This window comes from Cygnus atratus, chromosome 1 (assembly GCF_013377495.2).
Source record: "Cygnus atratus isolate AKBS03 ecotype Queensland, Australia chromosome 1, CAtr_DNAZoo_HiC_assembly, whole genome shotgun sequence".
In the NCBI taxonomy this organism is placed as follows: domain Eukaryota; kingdom Metazoa; phylum Chordata; class Aves; order Anseriformes; family Anatidae; genus Cygnus; species Cygnus atratus.
In genome coordinates this window covers 138,791,943-138,815,289 of record NC_066362.1, presented here as the reverse complement: position 1 = coordinate 138,815,289, position 23,347 = coordinate 138,791,943, and the positions used below count along the sequence as shown (strand labels likewise).

The 23,347-nt window shown below is 38.6% G+C and overlaps 1 protein-coding gene across 2 annotated transcripts in view; it reads right to left on the bottom strand.

The window, feature by feature from the left end:
- Nucleotides 1–23,347, bottom strand: part of GABRB3 (gamma-aminobutyric acid type A receptor subunit beta3) — a 110,018-nt gene that overhangs the window by 16,486 nt on the left and 70,185 nt on the right. For both annotated transcript variants that reach the window (XM_035558105.1, XM_035558106.2), the window contains 3 exons: nt 13,372–13,592; nt 8,852–8,934; nt 7,581–7,718 (listed from right to left, as the gene is read on the bottom strand). In XM_035558105.1, the coding sequence (XP_035413998.1) occupies nt 7,581–7,718; nt 8,852–8,934; nt 13,372–13,592 (442 nt within the window). The remainder of the gene's footprint in view (nt 1–7,580; nt 7,719–8,851; nt 8,935–13,371; nt 13,593–23,347) is intronic.

Sequence of the window (23,347 nt, the reverse complement as noted above, 5' to 3'; positions counted from 1 at the left end):
GACGATGATAAGAGAGCTGGAGTACCTCTCCTACTCAGAAGCACAGCTGAGAGATTTGGAGTTATTCAGTCCAGAAAACAGAAGGCTCTGGTGAGACCATATAGTGGACTCCCAGTGCTTAAAGATTGCCTACAGGAAAGCTGGGGAGGGACTCTTTGCCTGGGAGCATAGAGACACGACGAAGGGGTAATGGTTTTAAATTAAAAAAGGTCAGATTTAGATTAGAAAGATTATTAAAAATAAATTCTTCACTCAGAGGGTGGTGAGGCACTGGCACAGGCTGCCCAGAGAAGCTGTGGATGCCCCATCCCTGGAGGTGTTCACGGCCAGGCAGGATGGGGCTTTGGGCAACCTGGTCTGGTGGGAGGTGTCCCTGCCCACAGCAGGGGGGGTTGGAATTAGATGGTTTTTAAGGTCCTTTCCAACCCAAATCATTCTGTGATTCTCTGAATGATGGATTTCCTGAGAGAGAAAACAAAAGAAAGAACAGAAAACTGTAGATTTCTCTTTATCGTATTTCTGACAGGTAAACTTTTAGTCATATGACAGTAAAAATGCTACAAAGTTTCCAGGTAGCAGAAGCATCCAGGGAGTATCAAACTTTAGGCAGCTACCCTTAACTGTTTTGTCAATTTCAGAAGCACTATCATCAAAAAATAAAGTATCTGGTAGGTGTATATAGTTTTTGTGAATATTTAAATCAGTACTATTTTTTCCTGTATGAAATGTCTAGTTTCACAAATAGATGAACATAGATAGAGTCAGAAGAACATATTCCAGCATGGAAACCTGTGGTGGTTTTACCCAGCTGGACAGCTGAACTCCACCACAACCACTCTCATTCCCCCTCCCCAGAGGGAAAGGGGGAGAAAACATGATGGAAAAAAATCAAGGGTTGAGATAAGGAGAGGGAGATCGCTCAACAGTTATTGTCACGGGCAAAACACAATCTGCATAGGGAGATTAATATCATTTATTGCCTATTACTATCAGGCCAGAACAGTGAGAAACTAAAAGCAAGCTACAAACAAGTTCCCCCCATCCACCCTCTTCTACCTCCTCCCCTGAGTGGCACAGTGGAACGGGGAATTGGGGCTGTGGTCAGTCCCAAATGTTTCATCTCCGGTGCTCCTTCACAGTCACTCCCTGCCCCTGCTGCACGTGGGGTCCCTCCCACGGGATGCCGTCCTTCCCGAACTGAGCCTTCCAGGGGCTGCCCACAGGCAGCAGCTCTTCAAGAACTGCTCCCACATGGCTCCGTACCACGGGGTCTATCCCCCAGGAGCAAACTGCTCCAGCACGGGTCCCCCACGGGTGGGCGGCAGCTCCCCCCAGGCCCCCTGCTCCTGCGTGGGCTCCTCTCCACGGGCTGCAGCTCCGGCCCGGGGCCTGCTCCTGCGGGGCTCTCCATGGGCCGCAGCCTCCTCCAGGCCACATCCACCTGCTCCACCGGGGGCTCCTCCACGGGCTGCAGCGTGGAGATCTGCTCCATGTGGGACCCATGGGCTGCTCCACCAGGGACAGCCTGCTCCACCAGGGGCCTCTCCACAGGCCGCAGGGGAACTGCTGCTGCGTGCCTGGAGCACCTCCTGCCCTCCTGCTGCACTGACCTTGGGGGCTTCAGGGCTGCTTCTCTCACATTTTCTCACTCCTTTCTCCCAACTGCTGCCGCCCAGCAGGTTTTTTTCCCTTTCCCTAACTCTGCTCTCCCAGAGGCCCACGAGCATCGCTCCCTGGCTCAGCTCTGGCCAGCAGCAGGTCCCTTTTGGAGCCGGCTGGAGCTGGCTCTGATCTGACATGGGGCAGCTGCTGGGCTCTGCTCACAGAGGCCACCTCTGCAGCCCCCCTACTACCAAAACCATTGCCACATAAACCTGATATAAAACCAGACCAAGGTTTTCTGTTGTCTAGAGCATTCTACATGGTTTTCAGCAAAAAAAAAAATAAATCATTTAGACTTCTGCTTAACACCTTAGTTTTTTAATGAGCAATGTTTCATTCTAAGGACAATTTTTTTCTTTCAAACTATGCCTGCTATTTCTGCTAAGAAAGCCTAATTTTTTCATTGAGTTTTCTCATGAGATGGTTTTCATGGCCTTTTGTCAGCAGACTATGTGAATAAAACAGGAACATATTCTGCCATCATGAAATACATTAAATATGTAGCAGACCTGATCACCTTTCTGCAATAAGAGTAGTGCATCAGACAGAAATCTTCATGAAGCTCTGTTGGGGAAAAGTACTTCATAAAATACACCACCAATGTAAAGGATTCTCTATAAATCTGTTCCTTCCAGAAGTCCTGTCCAGGTCTGGGCATCTGTGGAACATCATTGACAGAGGTGATGACTAGAATATCTCTCATAAAATACTGATTTTCTCATATATTATCTGAAGGATTCACTCAAGGCTCATCTTGGTCCGTTCCAGTGCTAAGAACCCTTGGTACATTGGGGTACCTCGGAGAAAGAACAAGGAGAGCACTCTGCTAATGATAAAGCACGGAAAATGGTGCAGCTGGAGGAGGCATGTGTCTACAGTGGAAAGAAGTAATGTGCCATGTATGTCAGTAATATTCAGTAATGAAATCCTTATCTGAGAAACAGTGTAACTGAGAAAACTTCATTTATTTATCTTGAATGCTTCACCTGTGAAGCTCCTTGTCTCTGTCTAATGAGATAAGGCAATTAGTGAAACTAGTGGGACTCAGCCTTAAAGGCAGTGTCTCCAGACAGATTGTCTCAAGACCAGAAAGGTCAACATAAGGTTGTTTTGAGCCCCAGGTTCTTTGTCCTGATGCTACAAGAGAATACCCTAAGAACCATACCTAGGGCCAGGGTTGTCAGTGCTGTTTGCCTATCCACTGCAGTGTTGGTGTTGGACTGTAATATAGACATGCATTTGCAAATCTGAAGGTGCCCCGGGCCTTTTGAAATGCCCTATGACATCTCAAACACCAGCATGCATTTGGTAGATATAACATAGCCCCTACAAAACAAAAAAATCATATTGATCAGCAGATTGAGATTACAAGGGATACCCTACACCATCTCAAATTGCAGTTGATAAAGCAACTGAATTGAGCTGCATAAATGTTAGCTAGGTGTCTAAGCTTCAATTGCATTTACAGGAGAGTAAGTTCATCTAGTTGATCTAGTAAATGAAACCTGAAGAATTATCCCACTACCTCCTAAAATAAGCTCCTATTGGACTGATTTTGTCTCCAGAATCCACTGACTGTAGTCCCATTGACTAGCTTCCCATCAACTGTAACAGGAGCTTAGGCACCTAATTCATATGCAGACGCTGAAATTAATTATATTGACCTTAAATCTGACTAAAATGAATCCCAGCCATGCAAGTCTCAGGGTAGGTTCTGGGGGTTTACGGCTCCTGGGTAGTCTAACCAACAGTCTTAGCAGCATCACATTTGCTTCCTGGAGTTGATGTTTCATTCAGTTTCATCAAAGTAAATATAGAACATCATCCTTTTTGTGGTTATTTTCCAAGCTCAAAATTTACTGGAATGTCTGGATCTCAGGAAATTTCAGAATAATTTGGTCTTTGTATAGTTCAAGCTGAAATTGAAACATGAACTGGTAGCCTCATTTTCAGATAACAGGGTTCTCCTTTATGTAGCTCTCCCTGAGACTAAGGAAGTTTATGTAACTTTCACCTGTATTATTTTATGCTTTCACGGATGACCTATTGCCCTTCCCTCCAGCCTGGAATCCCTGCTATCTTATCTTACTTCCAGCAAACAATCCACAGGAATCTGTGGGTTAAAAAAAAAGAATTGAAAGAAAAGAACATTACTGTGAAGCTACCCTCCTCATCTGGAAGACTAAAGCTCTGGGAACAGTATGGGTCCTAACCTGCATGGAACAAAAATTGTAAGCCCTGATCTTTATTTATGTAAGAAGGAACCATCTTGTGTAATTTATTTAATAAAAATAGAATTCTTGGTGAACTCAACAATTACAGTGTTACTTGCCTGATTATGCTTTTATAATGATTTGTCAATTAAAGCTAAGCGCATTTAGAGATTAATTACCAGGAAATTGTAGCTGCTAACATTCCATCAAAATTTGTTTTTCGCTTAAAGAACAGTGTTGCTGCTCAGGGACCAGCTTTGTTACCTTTTCTCCCATCTCATATAACATGTTGATGTCCATGGGCTAATTTGAAGAGTAGAGGAATAACATAATTTGGCCTGGAGTATTTAAATCTAGCAACAGTATTGAAAATGAAGACATGAAAACAAATAATCAATAACTGAGATCAAAATATTCCTCCTTCATATGTTTGAGCACTTGGTAAAAAGAAATTACTTGTTTCTGTTTCAATTTCATTAAATACTAGCAAGCTGAAATATCTAGCTCCAAGGGTAAATTAGTCTCTTGCTGTTTTATGCAAGTATGAACCAAGATAAGACAGTTGGTCAGTTACAGAATTCTTATTTTAATCTGTTCTTCTGGGAAGGTTCTTCAGCTAATTGGAAATGTACTTTACAGATTGATCTTTCAGAATTTGCCAAATAATTAATTTTCAAATCTTTTAAGACTACGTTCCTCCTATCAACAAGTCGTTAATCTGTCTCTGACTGCTATGCATCTTGAAGCTTTTAGGAGGTGTGTTATATATCCTCATTCCTGTTCAGTTTCTTAGCATTCCTGAATAACAAATATTTACGACACAGATTCAGCTCACAAGTTAGGCATTACATTTCAGGCATTTTCATGTAGATAATTACACACATATAGTGCATAAACTCTCAGTATAAACCATGGAGAGCTAGACTTATAGCGAGTTGATTCTAAGGATGCGATTCAATTGCCTGTACAGAAGTGTCTAATGCCATTTGAGACGTCTTATTGTAGCCTCTATAGCGTTCAGCTTAGGATAGTCAAACCAAATTTTTCTTCTTCACAGCAATTTATATACTACTTTTTCTTCTTTTAATCATGGATAGAGACCAGGTTACTCCTTAAGAGAACATGTTACTCCTTGTCTTAGACTTACTTAATTCTTATTAAGTACTCTCTTTTTCACTCTACACAAGCATATCTAGACCTCTTTTAATGTCATGGATTACATTTTCTAGACTTCCAGTCATTCTTACTAATTTTGCCTAGGCTTCTGTTGCTTCCCAGTTTTCCTGAAGAATCCTACCCTTGACCACAAATAGTCAACTCAGACCTTATCAACCTAAGTCCAGTTCCTTGGAGGATGTTGGGTTTTTTTCCCCAAAAAAAGATGTTATGGGCTCATGTGCAGTCTGAGATCAACAGTAACCCCTAGATTTCTATGCACAGAACTCTGGTCTAACCAGGTATTCCCCAGACTGAATTTGGATAGGAATAACTACTTGAATCGTTGTACTGTGCAATTGTCTGTGCTGACTTTTTTTTTTCCAGACCTATTTTGCCAGTTTGATAAGTTTATTTTTCACTCAAATGACATACTTCAACATGCTTGCAGTTCCGTCAGTATTCTTGCAGCCCCTCACAGGTTTATGTCATTATCTATGGGGTTTTTCTCATGCTTACTCTTGCTTCTTAGTAGTAACTATGGGAACTGATTATTCCATTTGCCTAAATTACACAGGGTTAGATGGCACTGTTCCTTCATGGAGGATAGGAGAAATAACTACTCCAAAAGCTGTTTAGGGCACGACTCTAAAGTCCTTGTTTAGTTTTACACTATCAAATCACACTAGCACTGAAATCTCAGAAATATTGAGATTGAGATATTGATACTGAGATATTGCACAGAAAGAATCTAGTGTCTTCTCATGAGGCTTTAATAACCTCAAAGACAAAAAACCCATGCCTGACTTATTTTCCACAAAAATGTACAAACTGGCTCCAATTATCAGGAACATAAGGAATATAGGTCTTGAGAAGGAATTTGAAAAAAAGTGTGCTGACTTTATCTGTCAGATTCACTGGAAAGTTTCAGAGTTGGCATCATAATTAGGCATGAGTTTTTGAGAAACAAATGTGCTGATTTCTTTCAATGGAAATATTTATCAGGAAAGTTCATAATTAATGAAGCATTTTCATCATGTCCTAAACCAAAACAATAGTAGATGCAGTACTGTGTCTTTATTGGTGACAAAAGTTATATGCTTCTGAAAACAGTACAAAAAACATGGCATAATCTGTTCTCCACAACTGTCTCATCCTGCTCCCTAATATCAAGCTGTCTTAAACCCTGAAGCATGTTTTTTTTTTATTCCTTCCACAAATTTATTGGAAAGAACTGTTATGATTCTGAATATTCGGTCATTTATATACATTTCTACCCCTAGTTTTCATTCTCTATCATATTTGTCTCACAGCTCTTTGGATTTCCTGAATTTAACAAACATCTTCAATCTCCAAATTACTAAATCACGTCTTTATGGAAATATTTCACACTGAAGTAAAAGGTGGTGGCTTTGGACTTCCCAAATACAAAGTTCTCTGTATTGTCATTGTTGGCCAGAAGAGTCATTCTACAAAAGCATATCCAGTCCTGTGTAGGGGCAGATAAACCACAGCTGCCAAAGGGGACACTGGCTGCAGAATGGAGGGATATAGGATTAGAGTATCTGTTTCTCTCTAAAAAAACAAAACTCCCATTTCACAGTGACACACAAAAACAGCAGCAGTTGGCAAAACCCCTCATATTAATTTCAATCCCAGCAATATTTACATTTTGTTCTGAAATATAACTCGTGTTTCTGTGTACTTTGAAACAGATGCTGTGTCCATAGAGTGGGTGAAGTGATGCTTACAAACATGATAGAGCTGTGCTTCATTTGCTCGAGTGCGCTGGGACAGACAGAACAGAACACCTCCGTGGTCTGAAGAGGACTGAAAATCTGGAGGTCCCAATAGTCGCCCCACACTTGCTGAGGGCTTTCTGTGTTGCTTTGGACTTGTCACACATAGCAATATTTTCCTAGGCTGGGCTAACATTAAACATCTAAATCAGTAATGCACTTTGTCACCCGAAGACATCCAATGCTATGAGTTACCAGTAACTCTTTTAACATCTAAGTTATAAGAGTTAGGGGCTTAAAAACCTCTAACTCTTATAACTAGGGATTTAATTTTAGCATCTTAATGATCACAATAGCACTGGTTATATATACACTACCATATACCCATCAGTGAAAATCAAGATATAAATGGCAGCACATTCACTGTACAAGAACAAAACAAAAGACGTACAGAAAAGCTGTAGGGAGGTGCTCAAAAAAACTGTGCCTTTTTGACCTAGTTTGCCATAACATACTTTTGTATGATCAATAACCCTGTAGGCTACATCAGTTAAACTGATGATTCAGACATGAATGACTTCATATTTATTTAGATCACACATATTTAGGTGTATGGTTAAGTATGACACACACACACGAAAAATAAAACAAGAAACACTGTTTCATGGACTCCTGCCTCTGGGCTTTACCAAGTCTTTCTTTAGCCATGCACACAACACAGGACAAAGACTATACATAATAATGATTTAAAAAGCAATAATTATCATACAGAAAGAAATTAAACACCAGCTAGGCAAATGGTATTACTTGCCTGTGGCAAAGACAACATTCTTCGACACTAGTCTGTATTCCACAATGGAGAACTGAGGAAGCTCAATCCTTTCCACACCAGTGACTGCATTATCTCCTCCTCTCCAGTAGAATTCTATGTCGTCAGTCGTGTAGCCATCTGCAGGCAAAGCAGGAGAGTAAGTGAGAAACAACAGTGGACTGGAATGAGCGTCAAACCAGCATACATGGTTTGTCATTTGTGGCAATGAAAAGAATAAGAACAACTGGAGTGGTGTATGAATTTTTGTTCTGTATGTCTGCTAGAAGCTCTCCTGAAGAGCTGCTCCATTACAGTCTGCACAGGAATTTGAGACACAATACTGTTGCTTTTGTTTTGTTTGTTTGTTTGTTTTTTTGTATCATCCCCATAAAATTCATGCTAGGACTAACGGCCCCTACGAGATAGAAATTGCCACCCATTACCAATTTCAGGGATTGCAGACTGCTACCTGCAAAATCATAGATTAGTATGATTTAAGACATTCAACACATCTAGCACCGATACCAAGTGTATATTGACACCAATAATCATCAGAAAAATGCGGATTATTCTATAAATACAGACAAACATAGTTAGGGCAGATCTTTTCCACTCACACTGAAGAGTGTGAGTCACACCATTTCCATTAGCTTCTGCAGTGGAGGACTCCAGCTGAATATAGAGTATTAGCACACAATCTCCAGCCAGTAGCAGAAATGGAGCAGGAACTCTTGAAGCAGAAATATACATCTGAATATTGCAGTCCTAGAACATGACTAGGTGGAAGAGAAAATCTGGTTTTGCATGGAACAGAACTACAGACCACAAATGGGGCTGATCTGCGAGCCCAGGGGGTCCTGCGGCAAGACCATCTGTGCATAAAAAAGCACATTGAAAGAAGATGATATCATAGTGTTTACCCTCTTTAAATTTAATCTGATTAAAATATGAACTGATTAAAATATCTGATTAAAATATGAATTCTCGTGTTGAAGATAAGCACCCAGTCACTGCCCCTGCTAACTCAGGCTAGAACAAATAACAGCTTCATTCTGTCCTAAAACTGTTTTCCTAGGAGAGATCCATCCATGTAGAAATGGATGACACTTTATGTTTTAAAGGTCAAATAAGCAAACAAAAAATCCAATGGGTGATAATTATGTGATTCATATAGTGGTTACAGTCTCCAGTGTAAATATTCTGCAGTTGTACAAAAGGAAAACCACCCCGCATCTGAACTAGGTTTTACATTCATCTTCTCATATACATACAGCTTTCTATTTCCAGAGTACAGTTCTGTTCATCTAGTGGGTATCTTCTCAAGTCCATCATACAAGCTGCAGTGGTTGTGATTCTGAAACACAAACATCGTACAGAATTACTATACAGCCAGTAATCCTATTTTTTAATTTTTTTTCAATTGATGTTGTTGTTTTCAAAGTGAGGACACTGAACAATGGCTTTATTGTAATTGAGAATCTGGCCCATACTTTTACATTGAACAGCAGCTTACAACAGCAGCTACGCTGAGTTCAACAGAACTCACTGTGACTTACACTTACGCGAGAAGTCCCTTTGTGACTCGACCTATCTGCATATGCAAATATTACAAAAACCTTTGCTGAAATTAAAGAATATGACTTTATATCAGAATATATGAAGCGATAAAAGTCTGCTACAGATGTCAGAATTATTAGAGCTGTGTGAATTACTGTTCTGTGGCAGATGGAAAAAAAAAAAGAAATGTTGAAAAATTGTTTCAAGTCCAGCAAAATGCTTTGTTTTAAAGTTGAGTTTATTTCTCTAGTTTTCAAAAGTAAATTAAAAGGGATTTTGTAACCAAGTGCCATATTGAATTCTAAAATTTCCCCCAACAACATATTTTTGCCTTTTTTTTTTTTTTTTTATTTCCAGCGTAGGCAATCTAACACACTAATGATGAATTTGCAAACCATTTCATTACTGATGAACCTGCATTTTTATACTATGCATTTTTATATGCATTATGTGTACTAGTTTAAAATTCAGGGGCAGAATTTCAAGGGAAGAGAAGTAGGTGCTTTTCCTCAACTCTTACATGCTAAAAAAAAAACACAAACAAACCACACCTGTTTTCATTATGTATGCCTTAACTGATTCTCCAAGAAAATGAAGGAAAGAATGCTTATCCTTAACAAACTGTTTATTTAAGTGGATAACTTCACATAAAATCCAAGGGAAGGGAGTTGTAATACCCATTACAACTATCTCTTAGGACAACAGAAGTTCTATGACTGTTGAAGGCGCTTTTGCAAGAAAATATTCTAATTTATTTGCACAGGGAGTGACAGGTGTATGAGCACAACGGCAATGGATGGGTCAGGAGAGGAAAAACCTCAACGATCTGTTACTCAGAGTATTTTCTCATTTGTGTTCCTACCAGTAGACAGTGAGAAAGGCACACTCTGGATCTTCGTCCCTCCCAGACACACCTATAGCATGATCTGTCGCTGATGTGCACTCTAGGCACCCTCCGAACACCTTTATATAAGTCCCACAAGCTTTCAGGTACCAAGTATTGTATAACAGGAGAATATTTCAGGTCAACCCATCTCCAGCTACCTGCTGGGAAATGCTCTGGGTCTATACAAGAAACTGCACATTCTTGCTCAAGTACCTTTTTACACTACAGCAAAGTGTAAGTTTTTAATGTCATGAATATCCAGTAAAAACCATACAAATAAACAAACAAACAGAAAAAGATACAGCTAGATATAGACAGAAACAGATTTACCACATTTATGCAAAGTAAGTTGAATGCTCAGAGGTCCCTTCTGAATGAACTTTTAAGCAACCAAGTTTAAATTGCACAAATGTTCACCAAAAGCAAATGTTAATTGCTCAAGCTTGTGCATGCTACCAAGAAGAACAGTTTTATTTTTTATGGGATGGGATGCTGCCTGACACAGTGGGACAAGGAGGTTTCAAGAAGTCATCATCACAGCAGTGACAGAGAAACAATTACAAGCCAGAGAAAGATGAAGTTGTGCACAGATACACGTACATTTTGCATGAAAGCGACAAATAAAAGAAATATTTTAAATTGATTAGAGTTCCCTATTCCAGTTATCTGTCCTCTGGATATAGCTTCTCTTATCTTTCCCTGTTGCTTTATTACTGGACCAATCACCTTCAATTATACTGATATATTGTGCAGGGACCCCATCCACACTACGCTGGGAGAAGAATGTTCTACTGATAGAAGAATGTTCTCTGTACCCCCAAAATTTACAATATAAATCAGTCTAGGCAGTATAAATACTTTTTATGGGACTGGGTCACAGTCCTGATGGCTAATTTGATCCTCTTTTCATCTTGATTCAGAAATACATTCATCCAAAAAAGAACAGAAGTAAATCCAGTTGCATTGTCTGACCAATCACAATTAACTTTTTTACCTTGCAAACATCAATCATGCTTTATACATGGGTGATAACTACTTGAGTCCTTCCAGATGAAATAAATACATTCCTCCACTCTATTTATAACATTTAACATTGTACTGCCTGAGAACAAGTAGTCTATACATGGCAAGTATACAAGCAGTCGGAAGGACTACTTTTGATCTCCAGTCAAGTCTATAGTGCTATTATTTCTGTTTTGGCCTGTTATGGAAAAAGCTGTTGTATAGTCTTATGTTTGCATATTGTTCTGAACAAGGTGGGACAAAGTCAGTATGATACCCAGTGAAAAAAGTTCCCCAGAAATGGGTTGAACTTCAAAAAGCTACTGTTCCATTCCCCCATAGTCATGGACTTTACTGGAGTAGCAAACTGCTTTCTCTGAACAGAGATGAAACTTGGATAACTGAAGGTCAGTCAAGTACTTCAGAAGCAAGATAAATTCATTGTTCAGAAGAGAACACAGTGCCAGTGTGGCCTGTGGATCACTTTTTTTATATGTTTTTGAGGAACTGCTTTGCTCCATGGATATCCTATAATCGGTTGCAACCCTCCAAATTTCCCCTATTATTCTCAGCAACCTTGTGTTTTGTGGCACATAAAATTCCAGGTTCTGGTCTCAGTCCACAGGATGAATCATTGTCTCCAGACAGCAGCTTGAGACCGAGGCCACCAGGATGCTCCCAAACCACAATACAAGAAGTTAGGCTAGTGGCAGAGCAACACAAAGCTCAAGTCCTTAGATAACAGAGATAAGGGTTAGATATTTTCTTCCCCCTGATCACAATGTCCTATATTTTGCCAGAATTTAATTTCAGACAATAATTCTTCATTAAGTAACTTAGGTGCTTCACACACAGCAAAATCTGACCATGAATATTGAACGTTTTCAGAGGAAAGGGAATGGAAAGAAGGTTGATATACAAGAGCTACTGGTGAAATTCCTGCCAAGTGAGTACTATCAAGTGAAATGAAATCTGCTTGTGGACATTTCTGTTCTACAGAAGAGGAAGATAACTTATTCAAATATGGTATTTTATGACAGATAATTCTCACCTGAATGATTCCAAATATTTTTAGAGTATGGCAGAGAGACTTTTATTCATTATTATGATCACAAGAGTTCTAATCTCCATCACTTTTTTATTACATTGCTGTTGGTGATGGTTCTTTAGATAGAGTACAGGAAACAACGTCTTACATCATTTTTTTTATATTTAACTACTTGTGGAAAGAATCCTAAACCTGCAGTGTTCAATACTGGGTACAAAGTATGCAACATGAAAGCCTCCTTTTGCTTAAATTAATTATGAACATTTTTTGAACATCCTGTTTCCTTAAAACTTCTTAATAGGCTGAGTCAGTTTTTATTTTGTCTAGAAAGATTCATCCTACTATAGCCCATACATGATATCTAACAGGAGTTAAAGAGGTGATGGACCAATACTCATCTCAGATTAAAAGTTCACCTGCTGATAAAAAACAAAAGCAGATAAAATAATGATATTATAAGTCTAATCCATCTGCACCACATTTCAGATCTCGTTTATTTTTAAACTAGGGACTCTTTATCCTGAAATTAAAAACACAAGAAACTTCCTATGATGGAAATGAAGTTTACGTTGGCAAAGACTTGTTTTGCTGGGATAGTTTAAATCACTGGACCTGAATAACAGAATAACCTGTCCAAACAAAGGAACTTTTTGATACTACCAAGTCTTCCAGTCAGTTTTTTGCTTGTGTAATTATATGTCTTAAGGGAGGGATTTTTCCACATTCCTAACCATAGAAGCTATGATCGAAAACAAAAAAACACAGGCCAAGCCTAAAACATGTATAGCACAGGACAGCGCAAGGCCACTGTGCAGCTCTGTTTGAAATGTAAAACATTGCAGTGTTGATGATCCCTGTTTGAAAAAATCACTGAAGGTACACAGAGTCATGGTCTTAACAGTGGCTGACTCCATTTAACCAGAACTGTTCGTGGTTTTCTTTTTCTTTATAGACTGAAGTCATGTCAAGAGGCAACATATGTGCCCATGTTCAATCTTACTGCCTGTATTTGGAACGAAATTTTCAGGTTTACAGTTAATGCTTGCCTTTCTGCTTCCTATAGCCACTGGGCTTTCCAGATATGGTGACTCTACATAAACAGATAAAACCTGACTGAAGATGCTTCTAGCAAAATTAAGAAACATTGACTGTGTCATTTATTTTCTACAGGCATCTTTCAGAGTTGCAGGGAAGGTTACATAATATGCTGCACACTGTTTGTAATAACCTTGTACCAGGAAACAAATATCAACTATACATAACAATGGCTATGAAATCTTCATCATGAAAGTACAGACCTGAGGCCATAAAGCACCGTTCCATCTGGATGAAGGCGAATCATTCGATTCTTCACAGTAACACCATGCACAAATGATTTCTTGTCATTTAAGAAGTAAGTGTCAGGCACCCAGAGTTGATCTGCCACTCGATTATCAAGTGTGAGGTTGAGAGGTATGCCAGCATATGCCAGTCTCTTGTCTCTCCAGTACTGCTGAAAATACATAGTCAAAGTGTAATCCTGGTGAGAAAAAATAGAATTACAACAGTCAATCATACTTGCCATAACTAGAAAAACAATCTTTTTTCTCTGCCACTAGTTTAATTTGCTGTTGGTAATTAAAAAAAAAAAAAAATCAAAATCTTAAGAAATACAACTATTATTAGTATCTTTTGTTCTCCTTTTCTTTCATGTAATCCTTCTGAAATTTACCTGAAATTATGATATCTGTGGAATAATAAACAACAGCATAGGTAAATACTGTAACCTTTCCCACTTTCAAAACTGATAGAGGAACTGAAAAACATCTGAAGTATTTTAAAGCAATGTTCTAAATCATATCTGAAAAATAACCTGCTAAGATGTCACTTACACATGTGTCTGCGTGAGAACGCATCTTGCAGTGACATAAAGATTTTCTCATCAACAGGCTACGTATAACACATACTAATGTCAATGTTTGGTTTTCATAATTTTGTCAATAAAGTTCTATAGCGGCTGTGAAAAGCTGTGATCGCTAACTCGAGATCCTAAATATGAATATAGACACCTAAAAGATACATTTCGAAAATCTTCCTTTCATTTGGAATTAGTTAACTTGCCTTGGTCACGTCATAATAACACTGCATTGAAATACTCTAGAAGTCTTAGATAATATGCCTCATTTGTTAGCTTCATGCTATTATAAAAATATATAAAACTGTATGGGAACATTTCAAAGTTAAGTGCCAGCAAAACTGAAAAGAAAATCATATGAAATAGCAAAATTTCCTGTTTGAAAAGAAAAACCTTTATGTTTTCTTTCTCTCATAACTTTCAAAGTTTGGAAGAACATTTCAATTTTTAGGAAGCCTATTTTTATGCATGAAATAAAAGAAGTAAGCAACTGAAAAATAATACTTTCTTGTATATGGAAATAGATGTTTAAAGTCAAAGAAAACATTGCTTTCAGGTCTAATAATATCGCTGTATTTAACATTTAAAAAAAAGAGACTAAGTACAGGCCATTAAAACTCTGATTTTCAAATTACAGAAGTGCTTTAAACAATAAAACTATTCATGAAACTCTTCACAAAACACTGAGAAATTTATGTGATCTCCAAACACATTTAAATATTTAGCAGCAGGTGTGCAAGCCACAGGATACCTGCATTTGCATCTGGTTCTACAAGCTGGAGATACAAAAGCCCTCAGGCTTGCTGCTTATTTGGGAAAAGGATGTTCAGGGTTTCTAAGTACAACTGTTGGGAACGGCCCATTCTTGTAATGGGCCTCTTGTAGAGACAACCCAATTTCAGGCACAGATCCTGCCCTGCTTCCCTCAACCCCTAAAGCCTCTCATTGAAATCAAATTTAACTCTAGATCGCCTTTCATACTCAGAGCCTTTGCGTTTTTTTTCAGTGATTCGTTCTATCTAATGAGGCAGCTGCTATAGCTTTAAGAAATCAATTTTAATTGCTTACCAAATAAATCATTACAGTTATCAAGGGCAAGCTGTTCCCGTTTTAGGAAACTAATAAGAGACCTTTGGAAACAAAAGGACCCAGAGATGGGAGAAAGGAGCCCGTGTGGAACTGCCTGAATGGAAACTCATCCTTTGAAGCTCAAATCTGACATGACTGCTCAGGAAAACATGCTCCAGTATTTCTCTCAGAAGCTTCCTTCGGCGGGACTCCTCGTCACTGCTCATCAGCGAGGGAGGTACATACGTACTTGCCTCGCTCCCATCGGGAGGAGCACATCTCTCCTCCTGTTCCATGCAACCGGCTTTCTGACACTGATGCGTTAGAGTGAACATCCTCCACCAGTTCTGTTACTGCTTAATTAAAGGCTGTTTCTATTAACATTTTAAAATTTGCTGTGTGCTTGGCTTTTATAATGCTTTGCACGTCAATGTCAAGAAACTGGGGATTATAAAAGCTGTAGACACATGCGCAGTATACCAACCAAAGCTCACTAAGTATAAATGCACAATATACAGACAAAACAACGCCAGACGGAAATAAAGAAATGGGGTGGCAATGTATAGTATTGAAAGAAGCAGACCCAGATAGCACTAAAATATAACAGAAGCAGTACATTTGAACATCCCAGAACTTTAGGCAAGTTCCTTTTTCCCTTGGCTTGAAATAAAATACATGCTAACAGCTAATGAATGGAGAAATTAACTAGCTATGTAAAATATGTGTAACAATACTAGCAGCAATATTCTGAATATTCTGTCATTTTATCTGTTTATTTAACTAAAATTACTGTGGCAGGGAACAACAGAGAAAGGAGTTTACAAACTGCATACAAAACCAGCAACATCCAGCAAACTGCAAGAACTTCCAGCATCTTGGCTGAAAGAAAAACAAAATACTGGCTCTGAGGTACACATTTTATTAGCACTTCCTCAATTAACCTTCACTTCTTATTTCATCTCAACTTAAAAACAGCTATCTATACATCTGCTAATGTATATGGCTACATTTTCATGCATTGAAAGTAATGATACTCCAACTAGTTGTTTAAAAATCATACAATATCACATGCAAAATATCAGTTCGATACCAGTTCTTCACTGGCTATCTACTAAGGAAAATGCTTAACAAGTATCTTCTGCAATGCCAGTCTACTATCCTATGTCTGCCTCATCCTACTCTCTGGACTTCAAACAACAGACACAGCAGAAACAGACTGCCCAAGAAAGGCTGCATGCCTCCATACGCCTTGACGGATCACTGTACATTTGTGCTCTGCCAACTGACCTGCTCTGAAGATGATGGGATAGAAAGAATGAATACAAACCATGGCTATTTACCATCACGCTTATTCTGATAAGTTCAAACCAAAAAAAGCATCATCAAACGTACTAGAATGGCACTGAAACTACTTGGTAGTGCAGGCAACAATAGAATGAGCAGGGAAAGTCAGATCTTTTGGGTAGTTCTACCAAAGTTACTACTGGAAACTATGCTTTATGCTTATTAAAATATGACCTATGAAGATGTCAGTATTCATTCTTTGAGTAGCTAATTTGCTAGGCTTTGTACCCATAATGGAAATTTTCTCCTTTTCTGCACTCCAGAGGAAAATGCTAAAATGGCTTCAGTGTGGATTCGAAAAAATGCATTAGGTATCTTTTAGGTAAAATGAGAAAATGGATTTTTGCCCCTAGGTAAGTAGCCTACGAAGTTTATTTAGGGCCACCTTCCTCCAGGGTAGCTTATGATGACTAGCTCTGATATAGAGGTCAAGAGGGTAGATGTCTAAAGCTAGAAGAGATTAATCCCACTACAGCTTCAGCATTAGGTGCTATTATGTCAAAGAGGACACAGAGCCGCCAGCTTTAGGAAATTCTAACTGTTGCACAGAGCAGTGAACAATTTCCTCAGCTGCAAAGACCTCCATAAATCATATTTGTTTTCCATACAATACCATACCACATTCAAGGTCCCCTTTTCCCCTCTCCAGTTCCTCACAGTAATTGATGCTTTAGGTCAAGAATGGTAAAAAATAAAAACAACAAAACTAATGAAAAAAACCCAACCAACCAACATGCTTGAAACCCTGACAGAAGGACAAATACAGTGCTTCTGAAGTACAGGAGAAATGTCCTGTCCTCAAAATAGGAAAAGCTTGACTGCACAGGCAACATGAGCTTTCTTCTGTGTATTCAAAGACCATGGACCATCCTACGAGGGTAAAGAACTATGACAAGCATCCTTGACTTTTATCAATGCAGCAATGCCACCAATGTAAGGAGAGGCGCAAATAAAGGTAGCTTGTTGTTTTTAAACACAGTTTTCTCTGGGAAAAACATAAGAAAAAACTCAAATAGCAGATAATACATTAAAGAATTTTGATGCAATGGTAAAGAAGTGTATAGTGCAACTTAAATAGATCATAATATATCTGTCCTTTTTGTGTGTATTTTCCATGATTTCAAAACATCTTAAGCAAGAATTATACACTCACAAATATTATACATGCTAACTATGTTCAAATAAATTTTTCAGCATTTCCTACATGTTATTTGTCTCTTCACTGATCGAGCATGCCATGCAGGAAGTGCAACTAAAATTTAACTACAAAGTCAGTTCAAACAGGCAGAATGCATTGTATTACACTACTGAACAGTACCTTATGCACAAACTATAGGACTAATGAATTATAAATACTAATACAATGCAATATTAAACACAAATTTGTTTTCTATTACAGGGTTAGCTATCTCTATTTTTTCTCTTTCCTATTCAATAAAAAGGAAAGAATTCTTTTAAATATACACTTTGTTCATCAAAATTAAATTAAAAGCAGCAATTATACTCTAAAATTGACTCTCACTGTTTACATTCTTAATTTGCTATGTATTGAGGACGTTAAAGTTATACATTAGCTGTAAAAACGTGGTTCTTCAGAGTGACTGCTCAGTAGAACACTATAATTAATAATTGTGATGGAATACTATTAATATGGCAGTTAATCAAAATAAATTATTCATGTAAAACAAATATATTGAAAATTACTGGAAATACTGGAAAAGGTTGCGCAAAAAAGAACTATTCCGTTGCTTGGAAGGACAGCCTTATATCTACTTGAAGTCCAGATTACCGTCTTAGATTTTCATTTGGACACAAATTCGCATTGTTGTTTTCTTGACCAACAGACAAATGCAACTATTAACATCAGCTTTTGGATAATTTATTTTTTCTGACCTAATAAATAAATAAATAAATATATATATATATATATTTATATATATATATATATTTATATAATATTTATATAAAATAAAGTAAATGCTTATTCAGTGGATAAAAAGATGTATGATAATCCATGCCTTAGTCTATATATAATTACATGGTCCCTTTCTTTCCCTTTCATATAATTTTAAAAATTGCCTGCTGTAGTACAAAGAGCTATTCTTGAACCATTGATGATTGAGTTGCATCCTTACCAATAAGCCCAAAGTGAGTTGCAAAGCCAAACTCATGAATCTTATGCATGACAACACAGCTGTAAATCTGTTCCCCTACTATACACAGAAGAGACCTGAGAAACAGATTCATGAACACATTAATTCACAGTTATAGTTAATTTAAACATTCATTTAATAAAGACATATTCAGAAAGGCTAACCTTAAGAAGTTAGAATTTACCAGCAATACTATTCAGGTGTCTGAGATCATCACTTAAACATTTTTTTTCTCAAAATTCAAAATGTTCTAAAAGATTCAACAACTTTCACATTATAGAAAAACATCTATTACATTTTACCTGTTGACAGCGTGATTTTTCCCAATGCATCCAAACTATGTATTACTTTGTTAGTTGTCAGTGAATGGAAAAAAGTCACCAAAGCCCGTTGTTCTGCAAAGTCTTTGACAAGAAAACTGCCTGATCAGAACCTTGCATTGAAACTGGTGTTAGATAGACATAGTTTACAAGCAGCCTGAGTGAAGGAGATGTATGCACACACACAGACGAAAGCACACATTTACCCTACCTCACCAAAACACCATTCTTCAACATTTCTAACATAATATAACCTGCTGTTATATTAAAGATTCATCTCACCTATAAGATCCTCGTTCAGGCTTCTCTCCAACACCTACAAAACGACAGGTTGAAAACACACGATGTTTTCTCTGTCATGTGGCTAAAATATTATTCTGTTAAGAAAATGCAATGCTCAAGTATCTTAATTACACTAATTTCAGTGTGATCCTCCATGCATCCATGTTGTCTTGGTATCTTTGTAGCAAATTACCATGTTTTTTTCCCTCTTCTACTGAAACACATGGAGTTATAAATAGGCATAAGGAAATATTTAGCTTCCAAGAACCCATTTGATACTGCAAACTAAACTTTTCCAAATGAACATATGATAGCCTGTGTCTTTCCTGCCCTCTTCTCATACTCTTTGGCAAGAGAGCTTCCATCTCCACTGCAACCAGGGTGCCTTCACCAAAGAGCCTGTCCCCCGCTGAGCATCTCTCCGTGCTCCAAGGAGGGTTGCCATACCAACCAGCGCCAGGCTTTCCGCATGCAGAGGGAGCATGGTTGACATAGCAACTGGCTAAAGCAGCCTGCTCCCCAGCTTTTTGGGGAGCCGTGGTGGTCACTGCCAAAGAAGTTTTGGAGCAGGAACAGAGGGAGTAGTTGGGCAGCCGTCAGTAGGCACTGCCCCATGGCACATCCCTGCCACAGCCATGGGAGCTTACTTGTCAAAGGGTGGATGTTGGCTTTTCTCTTTACATGTTCCTCTGCCCACAACAAATTCACGCTACCATGGTTTTGGGGTGTTCTCTCATCCAAATATCAAGTTTCTGCAAATATATCAGTCCAAGGACATAAGTCAGGACAAGAAGAAGCTAGTCCCAGCTATTTAATTCCTAACAGGTAAGGGGACAATATTTGAATGTTCCTTCTTTGATTAAAAGTATCACGGGCATTACAATGCCACAGTAATCAGGAGTTTCTGTTCTCAAAGGACTGATCAAAGGAAAACTAGCATACACTTTTACACATCAAGGTTATAATACCCTCTGATCTGGTGGCAGAAAGCTAGCTAAAAGAAGCTATGGTCTTTTGCTACACCCCTCAAGATCTGTCCAAAATTGTATGGTGAATTGCAATCAAAATCTACTTAACAACGGACAGATGAAACATAAAATTCAATATCTGGTGGAGCCCTCCTACAAAAAATTAAAAAAGGAGGATAAATAGTAATTTCAAATATTTAGATGCTATGCTAAAAGACAACCCAAAAAGAAATTAATTAAGGAAAAATAAAAAAAATTAAAAAATATATATGCCTTACAAAAACACTTATCAGAAAGAAAAAAAAAAACGCTAGATCCAGTGAAACAATGAACCTGCTGCTCGCAGCACCAATTTATTTATTTTGGAGCTGACAGAACCTCAAGAAAACAGGTACATTTAATTGCACTAATTGAAATCCTACTAACAGCCTACGGGGAAGAAAAAAATCAACCTTTATCAGCTGTCAGCTAGTTCCCACGATTGAAGCAGCTGACCTTAGAGAGATGGGAACTGACAACTAATGGAGTGTGCCTCCTACACAGTCACGGGATGTGCCACCAGTGAGTTGGAGAACTGAGCTAGTGCCCTAAAATCTTAAAGCTATGGGATGTTTTGCCTGTTATGAGATATTTGGGATAAAAAATTGAGATCTACTAGGTACTCATTTTAGAGAACAACGGACTTCTCACACTTCTGCATCATTCTTTCCAGAAATAAATCAAGTTATAACTTTCTTTGGCAAAAAACTCAAAGTTCTTTAAGTTGATCTTACTTGTTGTATTTGTTCAATACTTCCTATTTCTTATTCTACTGTATACATAACCCCTTCAGTGTCTGCAAGGTGTACCAGGACAGCAGTGATAGAAGTACTAAGAGCTGTGCATACACAAATGGCTTTTAAATACTGTGACCATAAATACATAGCTCCATGACACTCTAATTTGCTATCACTGAACATCAAAACCATCCAAAACAATTTTCGGTAAAAGCCATATTTCAGACTAAAAATTCTACAGTCTTTTTGTCACTATGAAATCATCAAAAGACCTTTTTTAAAGACACTTTAGAACTTGTATGATATTTTTTTAATCACGCCAGAGTTAACAAATAAAACAAAACTATATTTAGGAACAGAGGGCTATGGAAAACATGCCCTTGAATGAAAACTGAAATACGTGTCTGCTACCATCTACACTTTTTGGTTAAAAAAAGGAATATTTACTCTGGTGTGAGGAAAACTTCTAAAATTTTCTCACCTCCCAATCTATTTATTTTGCTGACTTTGGGAACCAGCCAATCTCAATGGCACTAGAGCATCAAGGCTGATGCCCAAATTCCTACTTCTTGTCTGTGATTATCTGAACCACCAAACAGTCCTAATGGAAATCCTATTCGAGAATGGCAGTATGAACAAAATGCCATCTGAGAAAGTGAGTGGGAACATAATGGACATCAAATGCTTTTAAAATGCATAACTTGAAACATTCTTTGCGTGCTTTTCAATATTGCGGCCCATGAAGTCTGGGTGTGCTGGGCCTGAAGGGTACCTACAGACCTGGCCGTCCCCATCCTGCCCAGGCCCAGGCCCCCGCATCACCCTGGGGCCACCAGCCCCTGACACAGTGGGGCCGCAGCAGGGCTGGGCTCCAACTCCCCATCTCCCTGCCCAGACATGGCCCCCACCCAGCTGTGCCCTGACCTGTGGGCCCAGCCTCAGCCCATCCCTGTCCCCTGGGGCTGCCCAGTGCCAGGGATGGGGCTGCCACGGTGCCCCTGGCTGCCTGCTCCCGGTGGGGCAGTGGGACGAGCCCTGGCCGCCAGAGCCTGCCTGAGGCTCCCCTACACCATGACAGGGTGTAACTGTGCCTCTTTATGTGTAAATGGCACGTTCACTGGGATCCAGATATAATGTGTTCATTTTTGAGCAAAGAAATAAACCAGAATAAATATCTCTGCAGTGGAAGAGAGTGGGAAAGGTGATCAGTTAACTTCACTGCTCAGCCGATTTCCTTTCCTTCAGACAAGTTACTTATATTGCAGCTTCTCTTACTTCATAGGCTAGATGGGCTTTCACCCTATCAGCAATGTTAAATCCAATTTTACATCCTGCAGTAACAAAATTGGGATGCATGGTAAGTCAAAAGGAAAACAATGCTTTTGCTAAAAACTCATTACTGCGGGTAGGATAAACTGATCATGTGACAGCTATGCTCATGTAACTTGGTAAAAAGCAAAATAAATGATTAAAAAAAAAAGCCAAATGCTGCATGCAAAAAGAAATACTGCAAATATACGTGATATTCAACCCACACACAAACTTCTTGTCATACAGAGGCTTGTGAAAGAAGTGGAAAAGAGAGTGTCCCCTGCCTATGCCCTTTAAAAAATTAGGCTGAGTTGAGTTTAAAGGAAAATGGCTTGCTGAGGGGGATGTCTCGCCTCCTGCATGTGACCTGAACGCTCTGCAAAAATCTGCTAATAGCTTTTGTAATTAGGGAAGCAAGATATATCACTGCAGAAGTAAAAGTGAGGAAGGAGGGTTTTGAACTGCAGCATTGCCCAACTTCTTAAGCCACAAACAGGACATTCTAAACGATCAGCATGAAACTTATTTTATGACAAATCTTCCAAACTTGTAGGTTTAAAGGCATGTTTTTTTTTTTTTTTTTTTTTTAAATAGAATTCTTTGATGACAGATGACACTCTCAGGGGTTTATATCTACTTTAAATACGTAGAGCAAGACTGATCCTGCTGTGGATTATGTGTTAGTGACTTTCCTCTTCATCCATCTATAGTAAAAATACTTTTTGCAAGGCTATCTTTTGGGCTACTTTCTGACATCAGCACATATGTGCCACACAGGATACCTGCACAGACAAAAAATTGTAAATGTATTCTGCAGTATGTCTATTTTAAATAACTGAATGTAGAAAGGGCTAGTTGTGTACTGCAATATTCCTCCTAACATGGTACTAATTGGAAGGACAGAAGGTGAGTTTTTTTATTTCCTAGGAAATCTGGTAAAAAGATTGAGAACTTAAAACTCAGTCTATATACCTCCCTTAATTATTTTTTCCTCACCAGACAGTTATGCTGTGTGGTGTTATGCTAGTGCCGTGTGGTAACACCTCTTCTGCAGCAAAATTACTTGTATACAGCTATGCCAGGTGGAGATACTGATTTCAGTGGTGCTCTACAAATTCAAAAGGAGGCCAGTTACAGATGCAGGCCAGTTATCTAAAG